This window comes from Gadus morhua, chromosome 4 (assembly GCF_902167405.1).
Source record: "Gadus morhua chromosome 4, gadMor3.0, whole genome shotgun sequence".
In the NCBI taxonomy this organism is placed as follows: Eukaryota; Metazoa; Chordata; class Actinopteri; order Gadiformes; family Gadidae; genus Gadus; species Gadus morhua.
Window position 1 is genome coordinate 21,657,471 of NC_044051.1, and position 27,741 is coordinate 21,685,211.

At 44.1% G+C, this 27,741-nt stretch overlaps 1 protein-coding gene across 2 annotated transcripts in view; it reads left to right on the forward strand.

The window, feature by feature from the left end:
• Positions 1-7,039: 7,039 nt before the first annotated feature.
• The window catches only part of fubp3 (far upstream element (FUSE) binding protein 3), a 33,602-nt gene continuing 12,900 nt past the window's right edge, over positions 7,040-27,741 (forward strand). Inside the window, exons 1-7 of one of the 2 annotated variants that reach the window (XM_030354210.1) lie at positions 7,040-7,197; positions 14,190-14,301; positions 25,650-25,680; positions 26,063-26,112; positions 26,189-26,260; positions 26,780-26,837; positions 27,398-27,560. In XM_030354210.1, the coding sequence (XP_030210070.1) occupies positions 7,105-7,197; positions 14,190-14,301; positions 25,650-25,680; positions 26,063-26,112; positions 26,189-26,260; positions 26,780-26,837; positions 27,398-27,560 (579 nt within the window). In that variant the 5' untranslated portion in view covers positions 7,040-7,104. Of the gene's footprint in view, positions 7,198-14,189; positions 14,302-25,646; positions 25,681-26,062; positions 26,113-26,188; positions 26,261-26,779; positions 26,838-27,397; positions 27,561-27,741 lie in introns of both variants that reach the window. The other variant, XM_030354209.1, reaches the window with a different exon arrangement.

Below are 27,741 nucleotides of genomic sequence, written 5' to 3' on the forward strand. Positions count from 1 at the left end.
CCTCTGACGATGACCCCCCCCCCCCCCCGGCTGGAGGAGCTGCAGCCCTCCCTGTGGGGGGAGGGGGGGTTGTGTGTAAGAGCTGGGCCTCCTGGTAAAATTGCATAGGCATAGGAGACCCCCTGCCAGGCATAATGGGCATGGAGGGGTCTTCGGACCCTTTCAGTCCCCAACCCCCCAACACAATTATTCTGCAGGCGTCTCATTTTTTTTTTTTTTGCCTGGTCAATTACCAGCCAGCCAGCCCCAGCGTTTACAGGCGTGTGCATACAGGTTACTGGATAATCAGCATCCTAAATTGCCCCATGAATGAAGGGATGGGGGGGTGTTGAGATTAGTCAGTCAAGCTGAAAAGAGAGAGGGGTGGGGCCAGCTATCACTCTCAGCATGCCCAGGTTGTAGGGGGGAGGGTTAAGGTCTATCAACTTTGTTGGGCTTCTGATAAGATATGACCCTGCGGAATGTTGTTGACGGATGTGATCATTGTTTCCCAGTGTTCCTGTCTGTGTGTGTCCCTACATATGCGCTCACGATAGTGACAACATGTCTATTGCCACTGTCGCGATTTCAAATCCATCTTAATTCTTCGTCCTTGCAACTGCGTACGCGAGGCAGCTCATCCATCTCACTTCTGACTTTGCAGCCGCCGCCACCAGTGAAGTCATCAGCACTGCCACCTCCTCCTCCTTCCCCCTGCCTGCCCCGGCAGTCTCCCTCTTCCACTCAGCCAGGTATGAAAGCGGGCAGACACCTGACCAAGGGGATTAATGATCCTTGACCCCCACACATCAATTACCCCTCATTACCTGCTCTGTGGCCCCTCTCAGGAGAGAGCAGTGTAACAATAGTACAACATGAAAGTCAGCCGTGACTCTGAATGGATCTCTAATGGGCTCTGCTTTGTGTGTGTGTGTGTGTGCGTGTCCTCAGGAGCTGTGCTCAGCCAACCTTTCAGTCCCTGTCATTCTCTCACAGCACACGTACAATGGACAATTGTCCACGCTTTGCTTTGCCCTATCGAGTGGAGGAACCGTCGGCTGGAGGAACCTAAGGGCAGCCCAGCGGTGCGGCTCAGAGGAGCTCAGGATGCGTCAAGAAGGAGGTTGGGCAGAGCTTCTGTGCTGTCTTTTGGGCTTATTTTGGGTTCTTGGACTGAAGCCTTTTAATTTTGTCATTCCCCTATTCAGAACAGAATGTCGACTTGTTCAGACAAGCACATCATCTCTATCCCTGATGTCATACCGGGCCGGTTTTATTGGTTCTGTCGAAGTCCAGGGAGGATAAACAGCGGAACACGCAACATGTTGTAGCGGACCTCTGGCAGAAGAAGAGAAGACGGACGCGTCTCAGTTGTCATTCAATCCCCCCGGCCTCGCCGTCTGGTCTCGCCGTCTTACCTGTGGACTTGGGGAAGTTCTCTTGCAGGTCACGTGACCTCTGCTCCACGCCAGACTGCACAATAAGAGACAGAAGTAATGACCATGAGGGGAGGGAAAGGCAAGATGGAGGCGGGGGGCAATTACCAGCAATTAGAAGCCGAAGTGGTGCCCCCATCATCCCTTCATTATGGGGGCTGTGTAACCCAAGCCCAGGGTACCATATGGGGGGGGGGCTATTGTGGTCCCCCACTCCTTGTGTCTGCTCTCCACCCTGGGATCTGGGATCAGACCCCTATATGGGCCGAGGTCTTTCTCTGGAGAGCCGGGCGGGAGGAGGGTCTGAAGTCCTCTGAATTCAGCTTTGACATCCTTAGGTGGGTGGGGGTGTGAATGCATTATTTAGCCTGGGGGGAGGGGGGGGACTTAAGAAGTCAAGATACGTTGTGTCTTAAGATGGTGCCCACGTTAACCTCACATCATCTCCCATCGCAGCGCCAGAATCATGCTTCATGGGTGCAAGGGGATTCAATGCGGCAAAAATACTACTTGCTACTTTTTCCTCTTTACTACGAATGTTTTCACTAGATGCTGCTCCTGCCTCACCCAGCGGGCCAGGGGTTAATGGATTCCTCTTCTGAGGACCGGTCAGGAAGCTAATGGGAACGGGAAGATGATGAGGTCACTCTTACTGGTCAAAGACAAGGGAGGTTTACAATATGTGTGGGTCACTAGACACCAAGTAGATTCCTGTACAATCGGTTCGGTTTGTCTGGCCCGTTCTGGTGGACAGAGCATCTAGGGACTCGTACCTGGAGTCATTACAGAGAGGATCACTGTTGATATAGGGCTAACCACGTAGAATATAACCCACATCTGAAACGGGCCTTGGGATGAGATTTGTTCTGGAAATAGGCAAGTTGCAGATTTTGAAAGTTCACAACCATCTGCACATCCAGAGTTGGTCCAACACACACAATGCCTGCTCTATCAGACTCTTTGGTAACCTGACCTTTTGGTGGAACATGGCCATCTGTGTGTTACTGTAGAAAGGCCAGTGAAATACGCTTTGCCTTCCAGGCTGCAGCTATCATCCATAGATCCAGTGTGTTTGGGTGAGAGTGTGCGTCTGTGTGTGTTCCTTGATGTCGAAGTCAATGTTCTGGTGTCAAAGGACAGCCCGACAGTGATATCCATACGATCCATAGACAGATGGAGGGCCATTACGGTCAAGCCCATGGCTTTGTTTTGCCTGAGCCTGTGATGAAATATTGATGGAAAAATATAAATATTTTGCCTGCTGCTCAGTGGTGCTCGTCTAAAAGGGTTAATGAGTGTGAGGACTTACCTTCCTCCTGTTACCCCAAGACAAAGCCCTACCAGGACTTACATTGACCTGTCGGTAGTCCGGGGCCTCTGAGGACATACGACTAATCGATAGCTTCTTACAATGCCAGATTGCATTACCTATACTCTTCACAGGTCGGTTTGTGTGAATGTACAGGAAGTGCTGGACCACCCTTTTGTTGAAGGTATCCAGCTGGGTAACATAGTTATTCTTTAACATAGAGGCCTTCAGTTGATTATACAGCATGCTGCTGCTACTGTAAATACTCACTAACGACCCACCACAACGGATAACGTAATTATCACTCAACTTGCTGTTTTAGTTGTGCTACGGTCTTGGGATCCAGCTCAATAGCTTTGTTATTTGTGAGCTTTGTTTTATTCTGAAATACATTCACATTTGTTTTCCCACCAATATAATAAAGTGTTTATTGTTCAAAGATGCATACATGTCGAAAAAAATATTATCTGTCCCTTGACAGATTAAACGTACAAATTACTGAACTGAATGCAGCTCCCCCATTTCCACTTTAACATGCAGACTCTGAATGAAAGTGTTGAACGTTGACAGTACATTGATTCAACGTTTGTTTGCTTTAATGCAGGTCTAGGTACATACAACATCTTCTTTGGATCCTTAACATACCAGGTTACTATACCCCCCTCCCACACACATACACACACACACTCCCCCCCGGATCAGTGGTAATACAGCATGTTTATTTCCGATCAATACATTTATCTCCTCTCCTTATCGGAGAGTCTTCCCTTTCACTTTGCCCCTCCCAGGGGTGTGCTGGTTGGGCTTGTTTTGCTGGCGCGCGCACACACACACACACACACACACACACACACACACACACACACACACACACACACACACACACACACACACACACACACACACACACACACACACACACACACACACACACACACACACACACACACACACACACTCATTAAGTCGGTTCGATCTATTGCCTCACTAGGTGGTGAGAGTGGATGAGTGGGCCTATCAGGTTCAGCCGGGTAGCCCAGCCCTCTCATGCCAGCCTCTCAGCAGATTATTTGGGAGATGTAAATGTTTAATGGTACTACTGGTTATTTGGTTGTTGTTGATGTTTGTTGTGATGAATGGTAATGCTGCAAGTCTGGGATTGTCTCTTCCTCTGCACACAAACTACTCAAGAGGGTGTGTGTGTGTGTGTGTGTGTGTGTGTGTGTGTGTGTGTGTGTGTGTGTGTGTGTGTGTGTGTGTGTGTGTGTGTGTGTGTGTGTGTGTGTGTGTGTGTGTGTGTGTGTGTGTATTTATGTGTTCGATGCTTCTTTGGTTTCAGGGCATTCACCGTACACGCAAAAGTAATGAATAGGTCTAGTTATTCAAAAAAATTTGGTGACCAAAGACATGATCGTTCAAACTGTGGTTAGCACCAATATGTTGAGCCATAACAGGGATCACACATATTTTCTTTGCTGTGTACATGTGTCTATGCTATTAGCACAACTCGTGCCAGCAGATTAATGTTGCACTCATGGTAATGTATTTGTTATTCAATTTGACACAAAGCCGTAAATTTCACGGAAGCATTTTACTTCCAAGAGAGTATAACGTTGTATAGCCTTATACTTAAATATTTCAATGGAGAATTTTTTTATCTTTCACTGTAAAATATGTCTTTAGACACGATAATATGCGGCTCTACGGTGCTCCGTTGGGGAAACTGAAACTAGTGAAACTGTTTGATTTGGAGAATGAAAAAAAGATTGCCCGATTAACAATGAATGACTGTGAGATGCTTTCATTTTTGTCATAACCGACACTCAGATTTGAATAGAACCCCTGTGTCATTTCACGATCTCGGCGCGCGGTGGTGACAGCAATGAAATTACACGCAGAGTACACTTGTGTCTACCAGTGCCAGGAAGCCTAGAAACACTCCATTTAACCATTATTTCCTTTCAGGCGCCGATGTTGCCTACGCAGGAGTCGGGCAAAACAGTTTCCAAGGTGAATTGGTGACTCTGGGAGAGGAGGGGCGAGAACGGGACAGGTGGAGAGGGACGCCAGGAGAAAGGAGCGATAAAGAAATAGTAGAGGGGAGGGGGGGGCTAAGAGGGTTAGTGGAGACAGGGAGGGGTCACAGTCCCAGCGGAGAGAGAAAGTGAAAAACATCCGTAATTTTCACGACAGGGTCCCGCATAATTGAGTCATTTAAAGTACGGATACAGAGCTGAATCAAAGCAAAGTGGCAGAACGGAGGAGGAGGTAGCAGGTAGAGGCAGAAAAAATAAAAAAGTAGACTAGGGTGTCGAATTGGACTGTTTTATAAAGGATGAAGGATTCTCTTTGTCTTCTATTTCAGTGTAAACTGTCGTAGGCTATATCTTTCTGCTTTTGATTTCCCTTTCCACTATCCATTTCCCTTCATCCCTTTCAATGGAGAGAATCTACCTTCCCAAATCATCCCTAGAATAAATCTGATGTTTGTATGTATTAATTCTGTTGGCTTTATTATTTTCCAGAAATTGGAGCTCTTCCTTTTAACACACACACACTCACACGGACACACACAGGCACACATGCGCACAGTGAGTCAGAGGAGTTGCAGAACAGGTTGAATACTGACCCCAGGGAGATGACCATGTTGTGAGAGACAATGCCACGTAGAGGAAATGGTATCAATGACATTTGATAACCCACCCTGTCCCACTTGCACGCACGCACACACGCAAGCATACACATTGGCAGTCGTCCAGAGACTCACACCTGTGCAACCTCACTCTGTCAGACTATTTCTGGACACAAGTGGTGAATTTGTGTATGCATGTCTCACCGTTGCCATTTTTTTCTCCTTCAGAATTGTCTTGAAACCCACCCAGGTCTTTGATGATTTCATCATTTCCCCACACAGCCACCTCTCGCTCCGAATACATTTGCTGCCACATGGTTGCAATATGCAACAGGGTGTGTGTAGTGTCTGCTGCTCCAGTCGGGCTACATTAGGGGTTGGCGGGCAGCGGGCCCCCGGCTCCTGCTTAATGTTCCCCTCGTCCTCCTCAGAGGTGATAACATGCCCCCGGGCCGACGCGGCTGGGAAATGGATATCTCTAGGAGTTAATGTCAGACAGAGCACATCGGAGTGGGATGTCAATCCACTTGTCTGGAAGACAGGGTCAACTGCATTAGTGTTGCATGTGGTGGGAAGCTATACGTGGTATATGCATCTAGAATCTCCTGTTTGGATTGATGATGTAAGATTTGTTACAGCCCAAGGTTTGATCAGGGTAATAATTGTGTCTACAATAATCAGAACTGCCCTCTACTTTACATTTTTTATCTGTTTAGTCTATCTATTTGTACTGACCATTTACAATAAAGGCAGAATATTTTGCTAATAATGCATTTTTTGATTAACATATCACTTATGTGACATAAGAGAGATAGTTTGAATGTGTCTCTCTGTTTTAAGTGTTCTCTCTGGGCAACAGATGGGCCGATCACTCTGATTGAGCTTGGGATACATTTTCAGGAACAGGAACAGATTTGCATTAACCATTTGAAAATTTGCAGCAATTTTACTCTCCTCTGTCTAGCTGCCGACATTTTCCAGATGTGGACGAAAAATATGTTTCCACATGTGCAGATAGTGGGAAAGCCAATATATGTATCTATCATGTCCGTCAGGAAGTGTTAGGTATCTTGCGAGAAAGGTTGCTGTATTTGCAAGGGTTCAACACTCACTATTTAATTATGTTTAGGGCACTTTTATTGCAACTTTAATGAATACTTATAGAGAGTTATGTCGAGTGAGCTGTTGAATATGTCCAAGGTTTTAAGTTTAATAGAAGTGAAAACATATAGCATAGGCCCGTGGGTAAATCCAATAGCCAATGATTCTCAGGGACTTCATATCTTATAAAATAACAACCATTAGATATACTCAACTCAACCCAACAAGAACTCAAGTTATCACGGTAGAAAAATAATACATATATAGCTGGCAAACCTTAACAGATAGTCACCTCATACACCACTTAATTAATTGGCAACATTACGTGTTCTGATGTAATACACCTCCAGAATATGGGGGAAAAGGAAGTTCATTGCTGCATTTGGAGATGTGTGCAGGGAAGGTGACTTGCCAGAGCAGCTGTTATTTTCATCTCTTCTTTTTTTGTATAAGATATCTGCATCGAACCATCAATTTTATTTTATAGGCTTCAGTTTTATCATCATGCGCCGCAGACCGCTGAACTCCAGCCTGTCAAGTGGATCCGACTCTCGTCGCTGTATTCCCGCGAGATCGTCCGAGAAGCGACGGCCATGCACGTGTGCTGTTTTTTTTAAAGCGTGATTCTGAGCCGCCTTGTACGGAGGATGATGATGGCGGAGCTGGTGCAGGGACAGGGCCGGGTGGCTCATCCTGGATCCAAAGATGACTTCGCAGAAGCGATACGCCGGATACGACAGGTAACTAATCCACCAATGAGAAATCCTCCGCTTTCTTGCGACGAGACAGACATTTCCTGGATGTTGAAGTGCCTTTAGACCCCCCCCCCCCCCCCCCCCCCCCCCACACACACACACACACACACTGAAAACACTCCTCATGCAAAGCTCGCTAGCAAGCTACATAGCCTACAGCTCCCAGGAAGCAGAGACTATCTCCACTTTGCGGGTTGCTTATTTAAAAACACAGCAGGGAACGCGGTGGTGGGAATGACAACGAGTACAGGAAACTATATAAATCGGGTTGCCGCTATCCCAGTAAACCCATCAGCCGGCCAGCCCGAGTGAAACTTTAACAACACAACACCAGCAACACAGTGCAACCTGTTGTCAGTCCACATAAGTTGGCTGTAGCTTTCAGGAACCCGACATGATGGCTTCTCGTTGAATGCCAAGCTCACTGACGGTTCTGGCGGTTCACCACGACACTCTCCGAATACTGTCGACCCGGAATTAAAGTTAGCTTGAGGGGTGTAAGATGGAGCAGAGCACCCTTGCCAGAGCGCCCTGGTGCTCCTCCGGTGGGGGGACGTGGAGCGCCCTGGTGCTCCTCTGGGCGCCCAGGTGCTCCTCCGGGCGCCCAGGTGCTCCTCCGGGGGGGGGGGGGGGGGGGGGGGGGGGGGCAGAAGGGCACTGGTGCTTCTCCAGTGGAGGGTCGTGGGACAGCTGACCAGTGGGGGGCTTGGTGAGCTGCTACGCGAGCTCATGGCGCACCTTTAAAGTTTGGCAGTTAGCACACACAAAGTGTACACAACTCCCTGAACACATGCCATGAATACTAAGTTCTCGGCTTGAAGTGTCATTCCCTGAATCGCCTTGTCATGTCAGCGTCCCCTTTTGAGATGAGCGACTGATATCTGGGCAAGTGGATCACTAGCAACCAAAGTGCCTTTTTGTTTACTACGGTAGTTTCACTCAAGCCATTACTGTTTGGTTTCAAAGTGCATGTTTACTATATTGAACATGGTGTGTAGTGGCTCCTTACTTCCCCTCTACCCATAAAGTAGGCCTATTTTAAGATGTTTTCCGAGCCACATTATTTCTTTACAACCGGGGATTCTCACATGGCACACATGCATTTTTCAAATGCTTTTCCTGAATTTGTTGTAGAATTCAAATATCAATATCATGTGGCATTATTCGTAACTGGGTTTAAGGGCACTTTGCAATTCTTGCTATTAGGTGAGTGCAGCGCTCAACTATTGTTCTTAATAAGTTGTATTCTTTCTTTCTTATTCTCTACAAACTTTGATACCTATCTCCTTCCTAAAATTTTCACCTAGAGACTCCATTCAAATTTTTAAATATTCAGAATAGCTTGGAATCGTGGGCTTTTCAGATTTTTAAGATATTCTACTTTTACAATATTATCTTTTTTCTTAACATGGGAGTCAATGGGAGGCCTCTGGTACTTCAATTGTTTTAAGTCGTAACTAAATCAATTTTCAACCGTTTATCTTCGTTCAAACCATTTAACAGATCTACACACTTGTATCTTCAAACCGTCATATTCTACAGTTGGTCCCATTGAAGCCGTCTGCCCATTCTTAAGCTTAAATAACTTAAGACATCGTATCTCGGTCAAATTTCAACCGTTTACCTTCGTTCAAACCATTTAACAAATCTACACACTTGTATCTTCAATAATACCGAAAAGGAATTTCGATATCATTTAAACTTTATTCCGAATCACACTTTAGTTTCATACCGGCTTCGTTTCAGTTGGTCTCATTGATTTACGTTGACTCTGGAGCGTGATGACGTTCAGCAGTGTGGCCGGATTGGGTGGTTTTTCCTGTCAGATTGGGCTACTTTTGGATGATGTTCAGGCAGTGTTGCCAGATTGGGCAGTTTTTCCCACTCTATTGAGCAACTTTTAATCACGCACCTGCTCGCTATTCTCTTAAACACACAGAGACGGAGAGCAGGGCAATACATTTGACGTTTCAGATTCTTCAGTTCAATTCATTTTACATTTTTAGCAATGCGTTGTGCTTTTCATTCAGCGGTAACTATTTGTTTCCAACCATTTACTTTTTCTTAAAGGTCCCGTGACATGAAAATCTCACTTTTTGAGGTTTTCTAACATAAATATGAGTTCCCCTAGCCTGCCTATGGTCCCCCAGTGGCTAGAACTTGCGTTGGGTGTAAAACGAGCACTAGCTGTTCTGCTCGCCTTTGAAAAAACGGAGGCTCAAGCGCGCTGATTTGGAATGTCTTTATTTAGGACGTCATAAAGCATCTAAGCTCCTCCCCTTACTCTGCCTGGCCCGCCCAGAGACGTTGGCCCGCCAATGAGACACAACCGTGTGTGTGTGTGTGTGTGTGTGTGTGTGTGTGTGTGTGTGAGAATACACGCACTGTAACGCAAGTGTTTCTTGTCGGTTCTTTGAAGTCTCTTGTATTTCCACAACAAGACTGTCGTGGGGGTTATCTGAGCCATGGTTGAGAAGGAATTGGGGGAAAGGAACTTTGGCTTTGACTCGCTGAAGTACATGAACTGCGACATGCCGCCGGTTGCCGTGAGGCACCATCGCCCGGCAGCGGGCAGCCGGCGGCAGGCAGCGCGCGGTTCAGTCTACTACAGGTTGATGTGAAGGTGGAAGAACCAGAGACGTGGCAGAACCCGACAAAGTCGTTTGTGATTCATAATATCGTCTGGAGGCGCACACAGCTTTTGGCCGTAATAATATGTATTATATGATAGAGATATCTATGTATTACATGATATTATTTAGATATAGAGCTCCAGGACTGTAACGCAAGTGTTGTACACTTCCTTGTTATTTGGATAACCGTTCTGCTTTTGGTGTTATGGCGCATAACACATCGGACTCTCGTCTCTGGTATTTCTACAACGAGACTCTTAGTGGGGGTTATCTCAGCCAAGGTTGAGAATGAATTTGGGGGAAGGAACTTTGGCTTTGACTCCCTCAAGAACATGAACCACGACATGGAGGAGAAAGGGATTGTTGGCGGTGAATGTCTCCCGCTTGAGCCCCGCTGAGGAGCCCAAGCGCTGCCCGGCAACAATCCCTTTCTCCTCCTTGTCGCGGTTCAGTCTACTTCACATCAATGGTCGATTTAATGATTCGTTTCCGTGACCCAGTTCGCGTGATTCAGTTCGCCACGAGGAGTTCTTCGCGAATCGTTCGTTCAGTCGAGTTTCCGGTAGCACTAACTCCACTGAGTCTGACTGACTTAGCTGAGAACCGTGCAATGGGGTCCATTCCATGATGCGATTTACCGCTACCGGAAACCAGGCTGAACGAACATACGATTCGTGAACGACCCTTCCCAGTTCAGTCGAGTTTCCGGTGAATCGATTCACCGGAAACTCGACTGAACGTGGAGGAGTCGTTCGCGATTCAGCCTAGTTTCCGGTAACGGTGAATCGCATCATGGAATGCACGCCATTGCACGGTTCTCAGCTGAGTGAGTCAGACTCAGTGGAGTTATGCTGCTATCCATTTGGATGGTACGCTGGTACGAACGACCAGCTTCAGCGAGAACGTGACGTATTTCCCTTGCTCCAGCCTTCCAGTTTGTCATTTGTGTTTCTGTCGAGCCACGAGGGGGAGTAGTAGCAGGCTAGTCATCATTAGCAACATAGCCTCTTTAGCAAACCAGCTTGAAAACACAACTTTACATTGAATTGCATGCAAAGCATGACCGTGCAATGCATAAATTGGTGACCGGATTACAGCAGCAATGAAATCCAGTGTGTAAGAGGATTTAAAAACGACATTAAAACCTCCAACGTGGTACAAAAACAAAGAAAATACATCTCAACCCCCATTAACTATGGGCGCAGCCATCTTCTTTACAAGTTGTACAGCCCTGCTCGCTCTACTTTGAAAGCGACGAGATACTACGAAGAAATACTCCCAGAAAGCTGGGAGATTTGCGACTTTACCACTTTGTACATCCAAATGGATAGCAGCATTAGTGCTACCGGAAACTCGTTCGTTCGTTCAGTCGAGTTTCCGGTGAATCGAATGGTGAACGAGACGACCGAACGAACGAGAGAGATGAACCAGTTCGGTTCGTTCGTCCTAAAGACTCGGTCATTCGAACCGGTTCGCGAACGAACGAGCCAACACTACTTAACATTGATGTGGACGTTGAAGAACCAGGAACGTCGGAGAACCCAACGCGGTCGTTTGAGATTCATAATATCGGCTCACACAGCTTTTGGCTGTGATAATATATATTATATGATATAGATATCTATGTAGGCTATATGATAATATTTAGATATAGAGCTCCAGGACTCCTGTGTGTTCTAGAATATTTACAGAACACGGCTAATGGCTGTGTGCGCCTCGCCATTGCGATACATCCAGTGTAAACAGAGCGCATGGTAGGGTGGCTGCAAGCTGCTCAGGGCCACACCCCCACCCTCCTCCTTGACCCGCCTCGCTCCTCATTTGCATTATTGCTACAGACTAGAGATGCGCGGTTGGCGGTTGCAACCGCGGACTCCGCGGTTAAACCGCGGATCGGGCGGGTGACGTGACAAAAAATAATATTTTAATTAAATTCGGGCGGTTGGCGGTTTAACCAACGAAATTCAAAAATATATACACATTGTTAAATGTCGTTACCTACTTCCAAGCACATTTTGAAATAATCCAATTCTCATCAGGCAGTAAATTGGCCTCTCTGTCTCTCACACACACGCGCTCGCTCGCGCGCGCGCGCTCTCGCTCTCTAACGGAAGCAAAATAGTTTAAATTAAGTGACGATCCGTCCCATGTCGCGTCTCCACAAACCTGCAAGTTATGAGACAGTAGATGAAACTGCCTGGGTTATTTTGTTTCGTATAAGTTATATTTTAAAACAGCCAGTCATTGTAGCCTACCACTCGTGGAATATGGAATTTCAAAGAGATGATGGAGTGATTTGACTCAGAAGTGACATCAGGCATTGGCAGCACGAGATGTGCAGAACAAGTTAAACTTCTAGCTCAGTAACATCAACACCTAAGAAAGAAGGTAAGAAAAATAGTCGGAAAACTTTGATTTGCAAGGCAAGCAGGCAAGTGTTGGGCTTGTTACAGTAGCCTATATAGCCTTCAATGCGGTGACATTTCGGAATGAATAGGCTTGAGTCGGCGTTTCCTTAAAAGGCTATCTTTCATTTTGCAAAAAAAACAACACAGTAGGCTATATTACCATATTAAAATGGTGTACCAAATTGCGTTTTATTACAATGATAAAAAAGTGTAGGCCTACTAGCCTATGGTAAGGTCAGGTTTGCCGATGTGCTTGGCTATTTTAAAGTTTCTCCCTGTGCATCGATCGGAGACGGACGTCACTTCACTGATAATATTCTGCGGATAGGCTACAACATAGCCAATAGGCTTTCATTCTAGGGACTTTATCCTTTAAATATCTTTGCGGCATTGGATCAGTCTCCTTTCAAGAACAGGCAAGAACTTTCTAGCCTCGCGTCAGCAGCGCATATACCTAAAAACAACAGGCGGATGGCGGGCGGGTGCGGTTTTGAAAATTGGTCAAAAAAATTGTTGCGGATGGATGGCGGGCGGATCAAGCGTTTTGTGATGCGGTTGCGGATGAAATAATAGCCCATCCGCGCATCTCTACTACAGACGTCAAAACAGCGCATTTGGGGGAAGCTCAATGTGCGACTGGCTCGGAGTGGCTGTAACTCTGCACCACGGCTGAATTTCGGGAACGTCTTTGAATACTGTTAGTTGCCCACTAATACCTATATTAAAGAATACATAAAATAGCATGTCATGGGACCTTTAAATGGTGTGCATGTTTACATTGTTTACTCCATTTAGACTTTATAACTTTTGTTCAAATCCCTTCACATGATTTAAGCCATTTCACGTTTCTTTATGTCTTCATCTATGGCTTTGTACTACAGCATTCACCGCATTTTCTGCAGGAAATGCATTTTCTAGTTATTAGATGACATGTTTATATACTTCAAACTAGTTGATGGCTAATCGTATAGCTCATTGCACTGTTAATGTTTGTGTTGTGATCACTCTGTTGATCAGAGCTTTATAAATGATGTTATAAATGTGGCTGTTTTTCACCGGTCACATTCTTCACTGCTATCCTGTGTGGTACAATTTCACATGAGGCCTGCCACATTTGTCATGTACTCCATTTGAAATGTGTTTCACGTATTTAAATGCACCTTCGTCCATTCCAGCACTTCAGCAGTATTCTCAAACGGCTCTAATTGGTATCATTGTATCTTTTCCGTTGAAGAAATCTTCAGTCAGATCTCAATTAAGTGTAATTTTCTTGAATATACATTTCAGTGGAAGAGGTTGCTGATTAAAAGAGGAAAACAGGAAAACAGCACAATTAAATATTTAAATGCCATCCATGCTGAAGATACAAGGACAAATTTTGCAACTGCAATTGTATGTAGTGCTCAATTATGGATGAAAATTGTTCTCTAACTAGACTATGATGCACGGAACACAGTTAATTTAAACTGGAGACATTTTCGAATTTGGGGACTTTTAAAACATTACGAATAAATGAAATGGTATGTGGGACATGTTTCTGTCGGTCCAACACTAGTTCTCTTAAAGGAAAGTGACATTCTGTTAACCATAGAAGATAGAAAACTAGTTGGACAAGTTCAACGTGGATTGACTATACAGTCACCGAACCTTAAACGCATTCCAGTTAACGATATGAATGTTGGAAATAATGTGTTCTCAGGATATTTATATTATGGTAGCTCAGAATGGGTCATTTGCTGGGAAGTGGCTTTAAATTTACCAAATTAATACTGCGGCCTCCCCGCTGGCGTTAATCATCAAATCAATGCAAAGTGATAACTTTAATCGTATTTGATGTGTCAAAGGGATATACATTGAAGCAGATGAGTTGCAATATATGACACTTGTCAACACTTGATGCTGCATTACATTTTATTTTCTCTCCCTGTCTCTGCAGATGGCAGCTAAGGTTGGAGGTGATCAGAAGCTGAGTCTTATCAATTCCTCTGCAGTCATAGATCCTTCTCTCTACAGCTATGAAGGCCAAAAGCGCTCATTGGACAATGGAGGTAAACAATCTACATGCCCATTCACAAATAATGTTCTCATAAATCGAGTATTTCTAATTAATTAATTTATTTGAACAAGTAAATGATGACTTGATATCGCCAGAAATATTGCAAAGAAACAACACTTGCAATGTTGCTAACTTGCCACCTCTGGCTACGTAGCAAATCTACGTAGGGTGACCAAAGTGGATGCCACAGCGTTCAGACTAAGAGGAAGTATAAACTAACTTTAACAACATGAGAAGGAGCCGTGACGTGAGATTCAGAGCACACCCCTACTATCCTGACTCCTCCTCAGACCGTTTATTAGCGGACTTTGAGATATTGGTAGACACATCCCTCTGTGATAAATCATGGTTATTTATTGTTTCAAGTCCTGTTGTCCATCACGGTAGATGATCTAATGAGCTCTGTGTACCTTCTACCTTTACCGCCAGGAAATTTGTTTGATCTGTAATTCAGTGGAAAACAAAACTTATTCCCAATTGCATTTAACAATTTGGTTAATGACCTTGCAGCCAACAGGACAGGACTCTAGCAGTACACATTTGTTTATTTTTCTCAATTTGATTGAAGCTCTAAGTTACTCATATTATTCTCCGGTTTATGTTACTCTATTATGTCTGCTTTATGTTACTCTATTGTATTCAAATAATTTTAAGTTATGTGCTTGGAGCTCAGCATTCATGTGAGATGTCTCCTATTCAGAGTATAATTACTAGAGATGTATGCTATATCGGCATTGATATCGATATCGGCCGATGTTCGTCATTTTTTAACCGGCATCGGTCCAATGAGTAAAATTGGGCCGATATCCACAACCGATAGAGGGAGGGGGAGGGGGATTTGGCCATGTGTAAAGGAGGATTATTTATCAACACGGCGGATGCGCGCGCAGAATGATCGCAAAAAGAAAATTAGTTTGACCAGTTGCCATCGTTATTTCCGTGTGGTTGCGGTGTTAATTAGCGATGTTGTCAGCTTACTGTTACATTAAACTGTAATCTGAAAACGCGGTTATATGCTCTAGACCCTATAGTATCTGTGGTATAAAGGCTGGGACGAATTTCGAATTATAAATATGTACACTTAATGATGAAAATATAGACCGTCGCGATTCCCATTGAAACGAATGGCGCGTGATTATTCTTCAAAACGAGAGCTGGTAAATTGTGAAAAGTGAATTAAACTAATCAGACAATGCATTTATATGCTATAGACCCTAGAATATCTGTGGTATAAAGGCTGGGACGAATTTTGAATTACAAATATGTACACTTTATGTTGAAATTATAGACCGTCGCGATTCCAATTGAAACAAATGGCGCGGTAATTATTCTTCAAAATGAGAGCTGGTAAATTGTGAAAAATTAATTAAACTGTAATCAGACATCGTGTTTATATGCTATAGACCCTAGAGTATAGGTTGTTTGGTAAAGGTTGGTTACTTTTGTTTTATTGGTAGCCCTGTAATGCCCTGTTTACACCTACCCGATAGTGGGCCCCGATGGTGCCCGATGGCTAAATCAGCAGCTATCGTTATAACATCGGCAAATAGCGTGGTTGCATCGGGAAACACCGTTACTCTTCCCGGGAACATCGTTAGACAACGGGAAGAAACGGGAAGAAATGCTCAATGATCGGGCAACATCGGCAAAGAACGAACATGTTTGTTAATTTTGGGTCTATCGGGGTAGAATCGGTTACCAGGTGTTGCTATGGGCTAATCGGGAATAGAACGGGAGTATAACGTAAGACATCGCAAATCGTTCGGGAATTTTCCTGGGCACATCGGCTATATTCGTTAATCTTCCGCGCTTTATCGTCTTTATATCGGCAACCTCAACACACGAAAGACCCTCGAGAACCCTAGACTAATAACTAGTGGTGCAACGGTTCACGGGTTTCCCGTGATCCGTACGGATCAACCATCACGGTTCGGGACACAAGTGATCCGCGGATTGGCTGATTAAAAAAAAAGTTGTGCGTAGACGTGATCAGCGCATGTTTAGAGGACAATTCCGGTATTAACAACATCATCAAGTATCGTAGCGAAATACAGTTTCTGTTGTGTTTTATTTGGCGTTCCGTAAATCCCATTGAACCGGAACCGGACGTCTTTAGGTTTGGTTGTAGTCTTTTCGCGTATCAACAGTAAGGCTAGAACCGAGCGAAAAGACTACAACCAACCCCCCTTGCAATGAGCATGAGTCTCCCAACCGAAATCAATGGATTTACAAAATGCCAAATAAAACGCCACAGAAACTGTATTTCGCTACCAAACAAAAAAAAAGAAGATAAGGATGTCTGCATTGCCTCTCCCCAGGCAATGCAGACATCCTGAATTGTAAATCCAGGGTTAGGGATTATTTACTATCCTATCCATGTTAAAAAGAAGAAGGAATAATGGTGCCTCAAATTGCAATTTTTTCAAATATTGACCATGCTTAAAGGAAGCAGGATTATTACCTAATTTTTCACTTTATTTTGTTTTTACACAGTTAAAAGATTTTATTTATTTATTATTTTTTATTTAAAGTCACATTTGTCTCGTTATCTTTATTGTTGTTGTTGATCCGAAAATGATCCGACCCATGACTCAAAAACCGTGATCCGAACCGTGAGCTTTGTGATCCGTTGCACCCCTACTAATAACGATGTGAGTGACCAGATTGTGTTAACGAAGACCCTCAATCTGCCACTTGGGTATAAATAGGGGGTGATGGATGGATGTCCTACTTTTATAATTACAGGGTACTTCGCCCATTTAGAACCGGTGTTCTATTATTATAAAATCGCTATTGTAATATAAATAAATATATAAATAAATATCAGTCTAAACCAGTCTCCCCTTTGCCTTCTCCCGAAATGACGCCAAATGACGCCAAACGCGTCATTTGACGTGTTTGGCGTCATTCGAAATGACGTCAAATGACGCCAAACGCACTTCGGGTGTCTTCCCTGGCATAAATCGTTATGTTATCGTTATAACATCGGGTATGTGTAAATGCTACCCTGATAAATTGACCCGATCATACATTTTTAGCCCGATGTCACCCGAATCACCCCGACTTCCACATCGGTGGTCCATCGGCCATTAGCGGCCATTAGCGGGATGGTGTAAACGGGGCATAACCTTGTTATTTGGAAGTTAAATACGTTCTGAAAATAAAGGAAGACATTCAAAAATTCAGTTTGCATGATTTTCAGACCGAATTAATATCGGGTATCGGCCAAAATTTTCAAATCGGTGCAACCCTAATAATTATTAAGATCCTGTGTACTGAAAGTTCAAGGACAACCCTTCTAGGTGTTTGCACTTATGTGTTGACGATAATGTTGTTCAAAGAATTAAATGTGACATTTGAAGTGAGTTGAGCAGGCTTTTTTCCTCATTTTTTTGTAATGCCATTGAATAATAAGGGGGACATGAATCCCAATATATCAAGAATCGAATTGCAATACTTGCTTTATAGCTAAATCGCAATATTCAATGCCCAATTATCGCAATACTATCGAATCGTCATATTTTTTGGCAATTCCCACCCCTAGTTCTGCGTAGTGGCAGGTCCTCCCCATGCAGTTTGTTTTTTAAGTTGATTTTAATGTGATCTTGCTGTGGCCTGACGCATTAGTGGTGAGGCTGTTTTATCTATATGGTGAACATCAGTCGACGTATCGATATCTATAATTGCTTATGGCCTGGCTCTCAATTTGACCTATTCAGTCCCTCCTACTGTTACCCGTTCCAGGCCTAGTTGGTATACAGAATGCTTGTACCAAACAGGTCTTCAATGTTGTATATTCACAGTTGAAACTTTGGCATTTTATGCACTGGCATAGAACTATACTGAGTATAGATCTTTAGTTCATGAGCATTGTTGCACCCCAACGTCTGAACTTGTACACACTCTTATGGCTGCCAAGGGTCTAGATCACGGCAATTAAATTACAAATTCAGTTGGGACAGATTTCAAACAAAGAAATTTTGCTGGGCAGGACATTTTTAGCACCTGGTAAAAGACAGGTAATGACAAACCTTAAACCAACACAAATGAATGTCTTGAAAATTAGTAATGTTTATTCATCACTTCCCTTGAAACATCTGTGACGGGCACTTATACAAAAAAAAACAACTATTAAAAACAAAACAATAAAGCTTATCTGAATAGAATCTGAGGTAGTAGCAATATATCACTTTAAAAAATTTGGTCTGACATAGGTACAACTCGCATTGCATGAACAAAATGGTGCACAGTGTGAGCAATAACTTGTTACCCTTTTTTAATTAAAATAAATATTTTGGTAATATACCCAGGCAAATCACAAAGTTCATTTAAAAGAATAAACCCATAACAAGTGCTAATGGTAACTTGCCACGGATTGATACAATTCTACTTCTGATGGCTTTGTTACACATCCCACATAATGTGTATTTAGGCTGTAGTAACCCTGCCGAGTTTCTAAGTGGGAGAAGTGACAAATTGTTTCTAAACGAGAGCGGTTACTTTTTGCCCATGAGACATCAATGTAATCTCGGGATTGGTGGAGTAGCGTCAGTCAGGGAGCATCAAGAGCTGCTTTTCATTGAGTTCATGTGTGAACAGCTTGATTCACATGTGTTTGTTGATTAGGGATGGGAATCGAGAACCGGTTCTTGTTCAGAACCGGTTCCGAGACAACCGATTCATTGGAATCATTAGCAAGCCTGCTTAACGATTCCGCTTATCGGTTCCGGTCGCGGCAAATGCGTTGTGACGTCACACACGCGCTGCTTTGATTTGGTTCAGAACGCAGCAAACATGTCGCCGCCGAGGTAGAATCGCATTGTGCGTTCACACCAAACGCGACGGGGCGACAAGATCCCATACAAAGTGAACGTAGAGATGCGTATAAGGTCGAATTTTTCACGGGAGAAAACCGGCGACAAGTTTTTGTCGTGATGACAGCCAATCAGCATTCAACAGCGTGATAACTGAGTGACATGTGTAACGTAACAGCCAATCAGCGTTCAGCCGTCAAACTCATTGCAGTGCAGTCCGGGATGAACTGCGGCATGGAGGAGAAAGTGATTGTTGCAGTTTGCGACTCCGGAGCTCTATATATAATAGTATATAATATATTATAATTGTATGTATAATATCACGGCCAACAGCTCTGTCGCCTCCGGATGGCCGTAGCGTGGGGAGCTCTCATAGGGATTGGGCTTCTCGGGGTTTGTTTACCGGCATTGCTATGGTATCCGGTCTTGTTTGTTCCAACGGTTTATTAGGTAGGCCCATCTAATAAATCTCTGTCTAATCAATGCTTCATTTTGTTTATGTCAGTTGAATTTTGTTACAAGTTGAATGCAAATGAGCACTGTTAGCATTCCAAAAGGCACAAGCTCTTACTTGGCTGTTTTCAGTCTGTTTTTAGTTGTATGGCACATAATGATGGCATTTGGGCTTAAAAAGCCAAACATATATTTTTTCGTCTAGACCATTTGATTTGAAAGTGTACAATTTCCTAATACTAGAAGCACTTCTGATCAGATATTAAAGAGATTTAATACAAACAAACACATTTATACCTATTTTCTCACCCAATGAGAAACGATAAGAGAATCGATAAGGAATCGGATCGATAAGCAGAATCGGAATCGTGAAATTCTTATCAATTCCCATCCCTATTGTTGATCCCAACATATTGAGCACGATAAGGGGAGCAGATGCAGCATTCGGCCTGTGCTCAGGTCAGTCGCAAAAAGGTCCACTGTGACTCGGAATGCACTCATCTGTTCCACAATTTCAAAGATGGTTTATTCTTGGCTTTGTAGCCCTACGTTTCGGCTACTCGGGTGCCTTTGAATATATCGCTCGCAAAGCAGACATCGGCCATGAAGTGGTCGTCCAGTCTGCGATTCAAGCGGGCTTCTGCATTTTTCTGCTTGGTGCTGTGGAGAAAGGTGGTGATCTCCTCTGAGATCATAAACGGTCCAGTGCACTGCCTTTGGAAGGCCACCTGACGTCCCTGTTCTAAATCAGTTTGCGGGGCTCAGCAGACGTTACTGAAGGCAGTATGCGAAATAAGCGGTGTTGGAGGCAGCAAATAAATAAATTGTGGATGGAGTCCCGTCCGTCACAATGTGCTCTCACCCCTCGTATCCAGACCATTTCACCAGTTGTGCTTCATTCTGACGACGGTAAGCCGAGCACCTCTCGGAAGCATTTGCCGTAAAAAAAACTGACATGTGCACAATTGTACAGTATCAGTTTTATCTGTGTTCTCATCTACTTCTATAAATATGAAATCAACTTTCTTCAGGACTTCTAACATTTCAACAGATTTGTAGCAAAAATTTCAGTCCCATTTTTAATGACAGAGGGCACACTTGTTTTTTTTTATTTGGTCATCATTTATAACGTCATTCACGACAGCCAGCATGCAGTCTGTAAATGGCCTTTTTTTCTTCTTCGCCAAGACCCAGGAAACACGAAGGGTAGCTGCTGTACTCTCTTGGGCTGTGCATTACCGCACCGTAGTAGTACTGCTCCAGTTGTAAGATGCACTCAAACTCTGCATCTTTGCAGCCCTCTCCTGAGATCCATTGGGAAAGTTTGAGCAGAAAGTCTGGTGCTTCACAATGTGGTGTCCCCGCACATTATAATCAAATTAAACACATCGGTTTGGATTTGGTGCTAAAATACACAAATATTCAGTGCAGGCAGGGTTTTTATTGTAAATTTTACATTTCTTGGTTGAGGAAGTCATGTTTGGTTGTAGACCAATATCAGCACTTCTGACAGACGTGTGTGTATAGAGAACACCGGTGTGAATTGGCGCTACTGTAGCGATTTTGATGTCACCGTGTGACCGGTAGACAACGCGACACAAAGTAACGCAAATACTTTTTCGGGTAAAAAATAAAGCTGAAAATGTAGTAACGAAACGTAGCTCCTTTTTTCAATTCGGTGCAACGTTACTTTTCCCAGGGACAGATTTGACGGCGACACTGCCTTCTCAGGCAGTCTGCTATTTTGTGTGGAATGAGAGCCCTTGAAAGGATTAGTGTGCAAGCATGTGCACATTAAAGCTTTCTCACTAGTCCTGTCACAAGCTCTCCTTCCACACTGTATGTGGCAGAGGCTGGTAGCATGAAGAGCAATCATGGCAAGCGAGAAGCAGCCAGCACAAACTTTTAGGAACGGAGGTATTCCTATTACTTCGAACTTGTTGAAACTAAGGGGAGAAATGTGAGTAAGGGGTACACTGTGCCCCGGCCACAAACTTCCAACATGGAGATAGGGCTGAATCCATACCATTAAACATTAGTGATTTTCAGAGAGGGAAGTAAGGAAGATGAGTGTTTCTTGTCGGTTCTTTGACGTCTCTTGTATTTCAACAACAAGACTGTAGTGGGGGTTATCTGAGCCATGGTTGAGAAGGAATTGGGGGGGAAAGGAACTTTGGCTTTGACTCGCTGAAGTACATGAACTGCGACATGCTGCCGGTTGCCGCGAGGCACCATCGCCCGGCAGCGGGCAGCCGGCAGCAGACAGCGCGCGGTTCAGTCTACTTCAGATTGGTGTGAAAGTGGAAGAACCAGAGACGTCGCAGAACCCGACAAAGTCGTTTGTGATTCATAATATCGTCTGGAGGCGTACACAGCTTTTGGCTGTGATAATATGTATTATATGATATAGATATCTATGTATTATATGATATTATTTAGATGTAGAGCTCCAGGACTGTAACGCAAGTGTTGTACACTTCCTTGTTATTTGGATAACCGTTCTGCTTTCGGTGTCAAGGGCTGATTCCACCGGACGCGTTACGGCAACGTTACGGCTGCGGCACGTCTTGGCCGCGGTCACCGCAGCAGATAGGTTCCATTCTAATCAATGAGACCATTTCCACCGGGCGCGGCTGCGGAACGTCTCAGCAACGTCCCAGGAGCGGCTCGCCATGCCGCAGCGCTATCATTCCATAGCATTTCTATTTTTGCCGCAAGCCGTTGCTGAACCGCGTCAATTTCAACAGAGCAGATCGAGCAGGGCAGGAAGTGAAAAAGTAAAAGCCATAGAGCATCCGGTCAATTTTCAAAATAAAACGCAATACTCAGCTCATGTAGCCTATCACAACGTCATTTATGTACCAAATCATTATTTTTATAAGGGCAATGGCCGGAAGGACAAAGCGTGGCATTTAATTGCAGACGTTTTAGGAGTGGAAGTTAAGTACATTAGGTTTAGGATTATCGCGTGATCTCGTGATCTCGCGTGAATACGGCTGGCTCGCAGCGCACGTTGCGCTGCCGTAACGCGCCCGGTGGAAATGCAAGCAGGGCAGAGTCGCAGACGTTCCGTGCTGCAGCAGTAACGTTGCCGTAACGCGTCCGGTGGAATCCCCGGGTTATGGGGCATAACACGTAGGACTCTCGTCTCTGGTATTTCTACAACGAGACTCGTAGTGGGGGTTATCTCAGCCAAGGTTGAGAATGAATTGGGGGGAAGGAACTTTGGCTTTGACTCCCTCAAGAACATGAACCACGACAAGGAGCAGAAAGGGATTGTTGGCGGCGAATGTCTCCCGCTTGAGCTCCGCTGAGGGACTACCGCCGGAATCGGAGGTGCCTAAGCGCTGCCCGGCAACAATCCCTTTCTCCTCCTTGTCGCGGTTCAGTCTACATCACATTGATGTGGAAGAACCAGGAACGTCGGAGAACCCAACGCGGTAGTTTGAGATTCATAATATCGGCCTCGCCATTAAACAGAGCGCATGGAACCGTGGCTGCAAGCTGTTCAGGGCCACACCCCCAGCCTCCTCCTTGATCCGCCTCGCACCTCCTCATTTGCATTATAGCTACAGACACCAAAACAGTGCATTTGGGGGAAGCTCAATGTGCGACTGGCTCGTTGCCCACTAATACCTATATTAAAGAATACATAAGCTAGCATGTCATGGGACCTTTAAAATAAAAACCAATCGGTAGACTGTAAAAAATCCTCTACAAAACATGGCACTTTTAAAACCGAATCGTTAATCTATTTGAATATACGGATATTTCACGCCATGTTTGAATATTGAATAAAAAGTGACTGTATTTTACCGCTTCAGAAGCATTTTGTGTCCATGTAAACACATTTGGTGTTTTGTCCAGTAATCCATGCGGTACCGCCCATGCATTGTTGTAAAATTAATTTCAATCATTTGCTAAAAAATAATAGTTGCCTTCTTAAACTTTATATCGGTGATTCTAGGCCGAAGCATAAATTAGCACATTCTGATCTTTCCGCACGATCCGCTAGCTGCCCGACCCATAAGCAGGCCGTCAAAAAAACGGTGCTACTGTAGGCAGCCTATGCTCCGAGATCATAGACAAAAACAAATTGTACTACCAAACCACTGAAAACCAAATAAAATAGTAATGCAACCAATCACCGACAAGGGGTGGGTGTTGTGGGGTTTTGCGTTGCGTTCATGAAGGTTTTTACTGGATGCAAAAAGCACGGAAGGAAGGGGCGAGCTGGCTGTTTGTATGGGGTCTTGGTTCAAATACATTGATGTCAACCAACATCGCTAATGCAACCTTTAAATGAATATCCAAACATCAAATAACTAATATTAGTTACTGAATTAATTTTGATATAATTTAAGAAAACAAAATACCTGTGGTAATTTTTCAAATCGCTAATGTGCTTCAAACCCCTCTTAAAACAAACTAGTGGACGTGGGGCCTTGCTTGTTCCTAGTGGTTCTTTACAGTAGCAGGCCAAACCACCACTGCTCTGCAAAACGATCCTTGTGATTTAGCATAAGCCTCGACACTTATCCCTGGTGCTGTTGGAACAAGATACTCTAAATAGCGCCACTCTGCTGCTTTGGGCTCTCCTAGGCATCTATAACCACTTCGTCACCACCCTTCAGTCCTTACACCAACCCAGCCAGTCATTACTTTCATTCTCATTGATGGATTATTTGTTCAACCATTTTATCACTACACATTGCATTATTTGCAATCATTTTAAATGCTGGAATGTTGTGGTCGAATGTTGTATTGTTTGAGTTCCAAATCATTGAAATCAATAATTCTATAGCAACTGTCAATCAACATTGGTGGCTAGCTAGTCGCTATTACATGAGGAATCACTGTGCTGATGCTGTCATCTGCCTAACACCATTACATAACACACAGCCTGCTTTAGCCTCCCGAGACACCAGCCTCTTCTTTATGTCCCTTCTAGACGGTTGACAAACAAACCATTTCAAATCAGGCAGATATTAGTTCTTCAACCTTTTAGTATCAAACTGGATCTGCTCTGGGACGTGGCAGGCTAGTTCTCCTCTGTAGTAAGTGTTATTCTATGAGAACTTCCTGAACACCATCAGATTGGGTGTTTTAGCATGCTCAAGTATTTGAAGCTTGAATGTTTTGGAACGCTCAGTATTATAATGGATATTCACATGCTGGAGATACAGAACTAATGATTTTAAAGACTACAAAGTATTACCTTCAGATTATTGGGCAATTTTTACATTTATTGTACTCATTTTATTCATGTTCAAATTGTTTGTTTACTCAAATTCACATTCATATTTGTTCGTCTTCCCTTGAAGTGCAAACAACCGAGTCATTTATTCAGCTCTTATCCTGTCACTATATGTTATTTGAGCTCCTCTGAATGCATGGTTGGATAAATTGTAGTCGATGCTAGTTAAGATTTCGATGGTACACTGTTATCCTTTTGAGCACGCATTGTTTTGTCCTAGTTTCATCACCCTCAAGGTTATACTTCAATACAAAAAATAAACAAAATTATAGTCTTTTCTTCCTGTGAAGTCATTTCCATCCTCGCAAAACCATGGCTTTACAATCAAGTGTGATCCACAAACCTTGATGGTTGATGTGAGCTCAGGAAATCTGTTTCTATATTCATAGCCAGTCCATTCCCCAGCTTTGACCCCAATGCTGGGCCCAGGCGTCGGTGAGCCACTCAATTGATTTGAACCTGTAGATATCCACTGAGCCACCCTGCGGGGGTTCCCTGGACCCCTGCTAGTGCTGCTGTAAACATTCAATTCACCAGCAACAACTGACCCGAACGCTACCCATCTTTTTGGATGGATCAAAATGACGAACACTGGTAGGCCCGATGCCTCTACGCTGGTCCGACCACCTGCTGGGGGTCAGACAGGAACACACACGCCCAGTGTTGGACCGCTCCCATCTCCTGCCCCTCCGTCAAGCTCATTCCCCCGGCTCCATTCTCCTGGTTCACTGCATAGCATTTGGATTAGCAAAGCTGACTTGGCAATTCCCTTTCCTCGGTGCTAATTGGTTTTCCTCCCATGTCTCCTCTCAGCAGGTAACCAGCTCGGCGTCATGGTGCATCAAAGGTGAGCTCCAATGAAATTCATATTGTGCTGCTTCGTAAGGCGGCAGCTATTGCCGTAGAAAAAGTGTGTTTGGGATCATTTGACATCCGTGTGACCGTGTGCTTCAGAGTGTTGTCTAAATCTGGGTTTCTAAACCAGTTCAAGACTGTATCCTACAATGCCGTGGGCTTTCACACGCTGATTTCATTTGTTCATTTTGATTCATTGATCATTTGGAAATTGCCCACGTTGCTTTGCTCGTTGCGGATTACGTACAAATTGCATAATGAGGGGTTTAAATTAGTTTGAGGCTCAAATTCTTGATTTGCATTTTTGAAGTCATTGGAAAACATCCTTGCTCAGAAATCCTATCGAAACAGTGTCTTGGTCATGTCTGTCATAGGGCCATCACAACAGAAGACTTCAAAGTGCCTGACAAGATGGTGGGATTCAGTAAGTAGCATCTCTCCACTGTGATGGTGTTGAGTCACCAACAGGATCTTGACCTGCTCCCTCCTCCCCTTCTCAGTCATAGGAAAAGGAGGAGAGCAGATCTCCAGAATCCAGTTGGAGTCTGGTTGTAAGATCCAGATCGCTCCAGGTGAGATGCAGCCCGCTGGCCCGTACTTCTGATCCTTCACACAGTCTAGTTATTATGTTCCAGGATGTCACCCAGTTGTAGCAGTTTCTGGGAGCTCAAATTCTTGTCTTGTATTATTATTTTGGTAGTGCTGTGCTGGTTTCCGGAATGGCAACCATATGCAGATGCAGTTCTATCTAAATGACCGTAGGCTAATGGCCATGATGTCTTTATCATTTCTAAACTGGACACATTGAAAGTAAATTAATACAAATACAAAGCCCATCAGTGTATTCTTTCTCGTTGCGCACAAAACCATCATTTTGTATATTTTTATTGTTTTATTAAAATGATGTTTCTATCGTTTGGTTGGCACTGTGTAGAAAAGCGTCAGCTGTAACCCTAGTGTACCCATCTTAACCCCTGAAGAGGGACTGTGTGCTTCCCCTGCTACACAAAACCTCCTCATGGGGTGGATGTGGAGGCCCTGGTCCCCCTGGCCATTGTATAACCACAAGTTTATTACTTGTGTTTTCAAAGAAAGTGGTGGCTTGTTGGACAGACCCTGCACTCTGACTGGAACCCCGGAGAACATTGAGTAAGCTCTGCCACTATTATACCATACCATGTTTATTCAAATGCGTTTTGAATGAAGACCTCGGTCTATATGCAATACATTAATCTTTTGCACAAACAGTTTATCTCTTGTCTTATAATGGTTGAATATTAAAAATCTTCAAAATCTGATAAGAAATACTACATTTCAATATTTCCTCATTGTATATTTCCTCATACTGTTCTTGAATTTGACATACGAGTATTTATTCTGGCCATGTTTGGAAGTGATAATAGCCTCTTTATTCTTTACCAGGTCATTAGCTTTTGTTTGTGAAAGCAATCAGCCTTCCTATTGCTAATTGTTGAAAAAGCAAACCTCAGTCCTTTTTTTTGTATTATTTTTTAAGCTAATATATTGAAATGTTTTTCATTTACTGATGTCATAGTCCCTGGATTTATAATGAAGTTATGCGTGTGTGGATTACGTAATTTAGCATAAATGTAAACACTGTAATCCATTCGTCATGTCCAATGCAGACAGCCAGGCCTCGGTGCTGTTTGCTCTGACTGAAGAGGGGTTAATCTGGCTCTCCCTCCCAGGCAGGCCAGGCGGCTCCTGAGCGAGATCGTGGAGCAGTGTCGCTACGGGCCCGGCTTCCACACGGACATGGACGGTAACAGCTCCATCCAGCAGATCCTCATCCCGGCCAACAAAGTGGGCCTGGTCATTGGCAAGGGAGGGGACACTATCAAACAGCTGCAGGTAGGATGCCAAGACGGTAATACCATCTGTGAATAATTCATGGGCAATAGTGAATGGAGCCGCCGTGCTAATCGAGTAAATGGCTTTAACATCAGCCATGAATGAATATTTCATTCTCAATAAGTGTTGGCTGTCCTGGCGGAGCAATGGAGAACGAGGGGAACTGGATTTGAAGGATTTG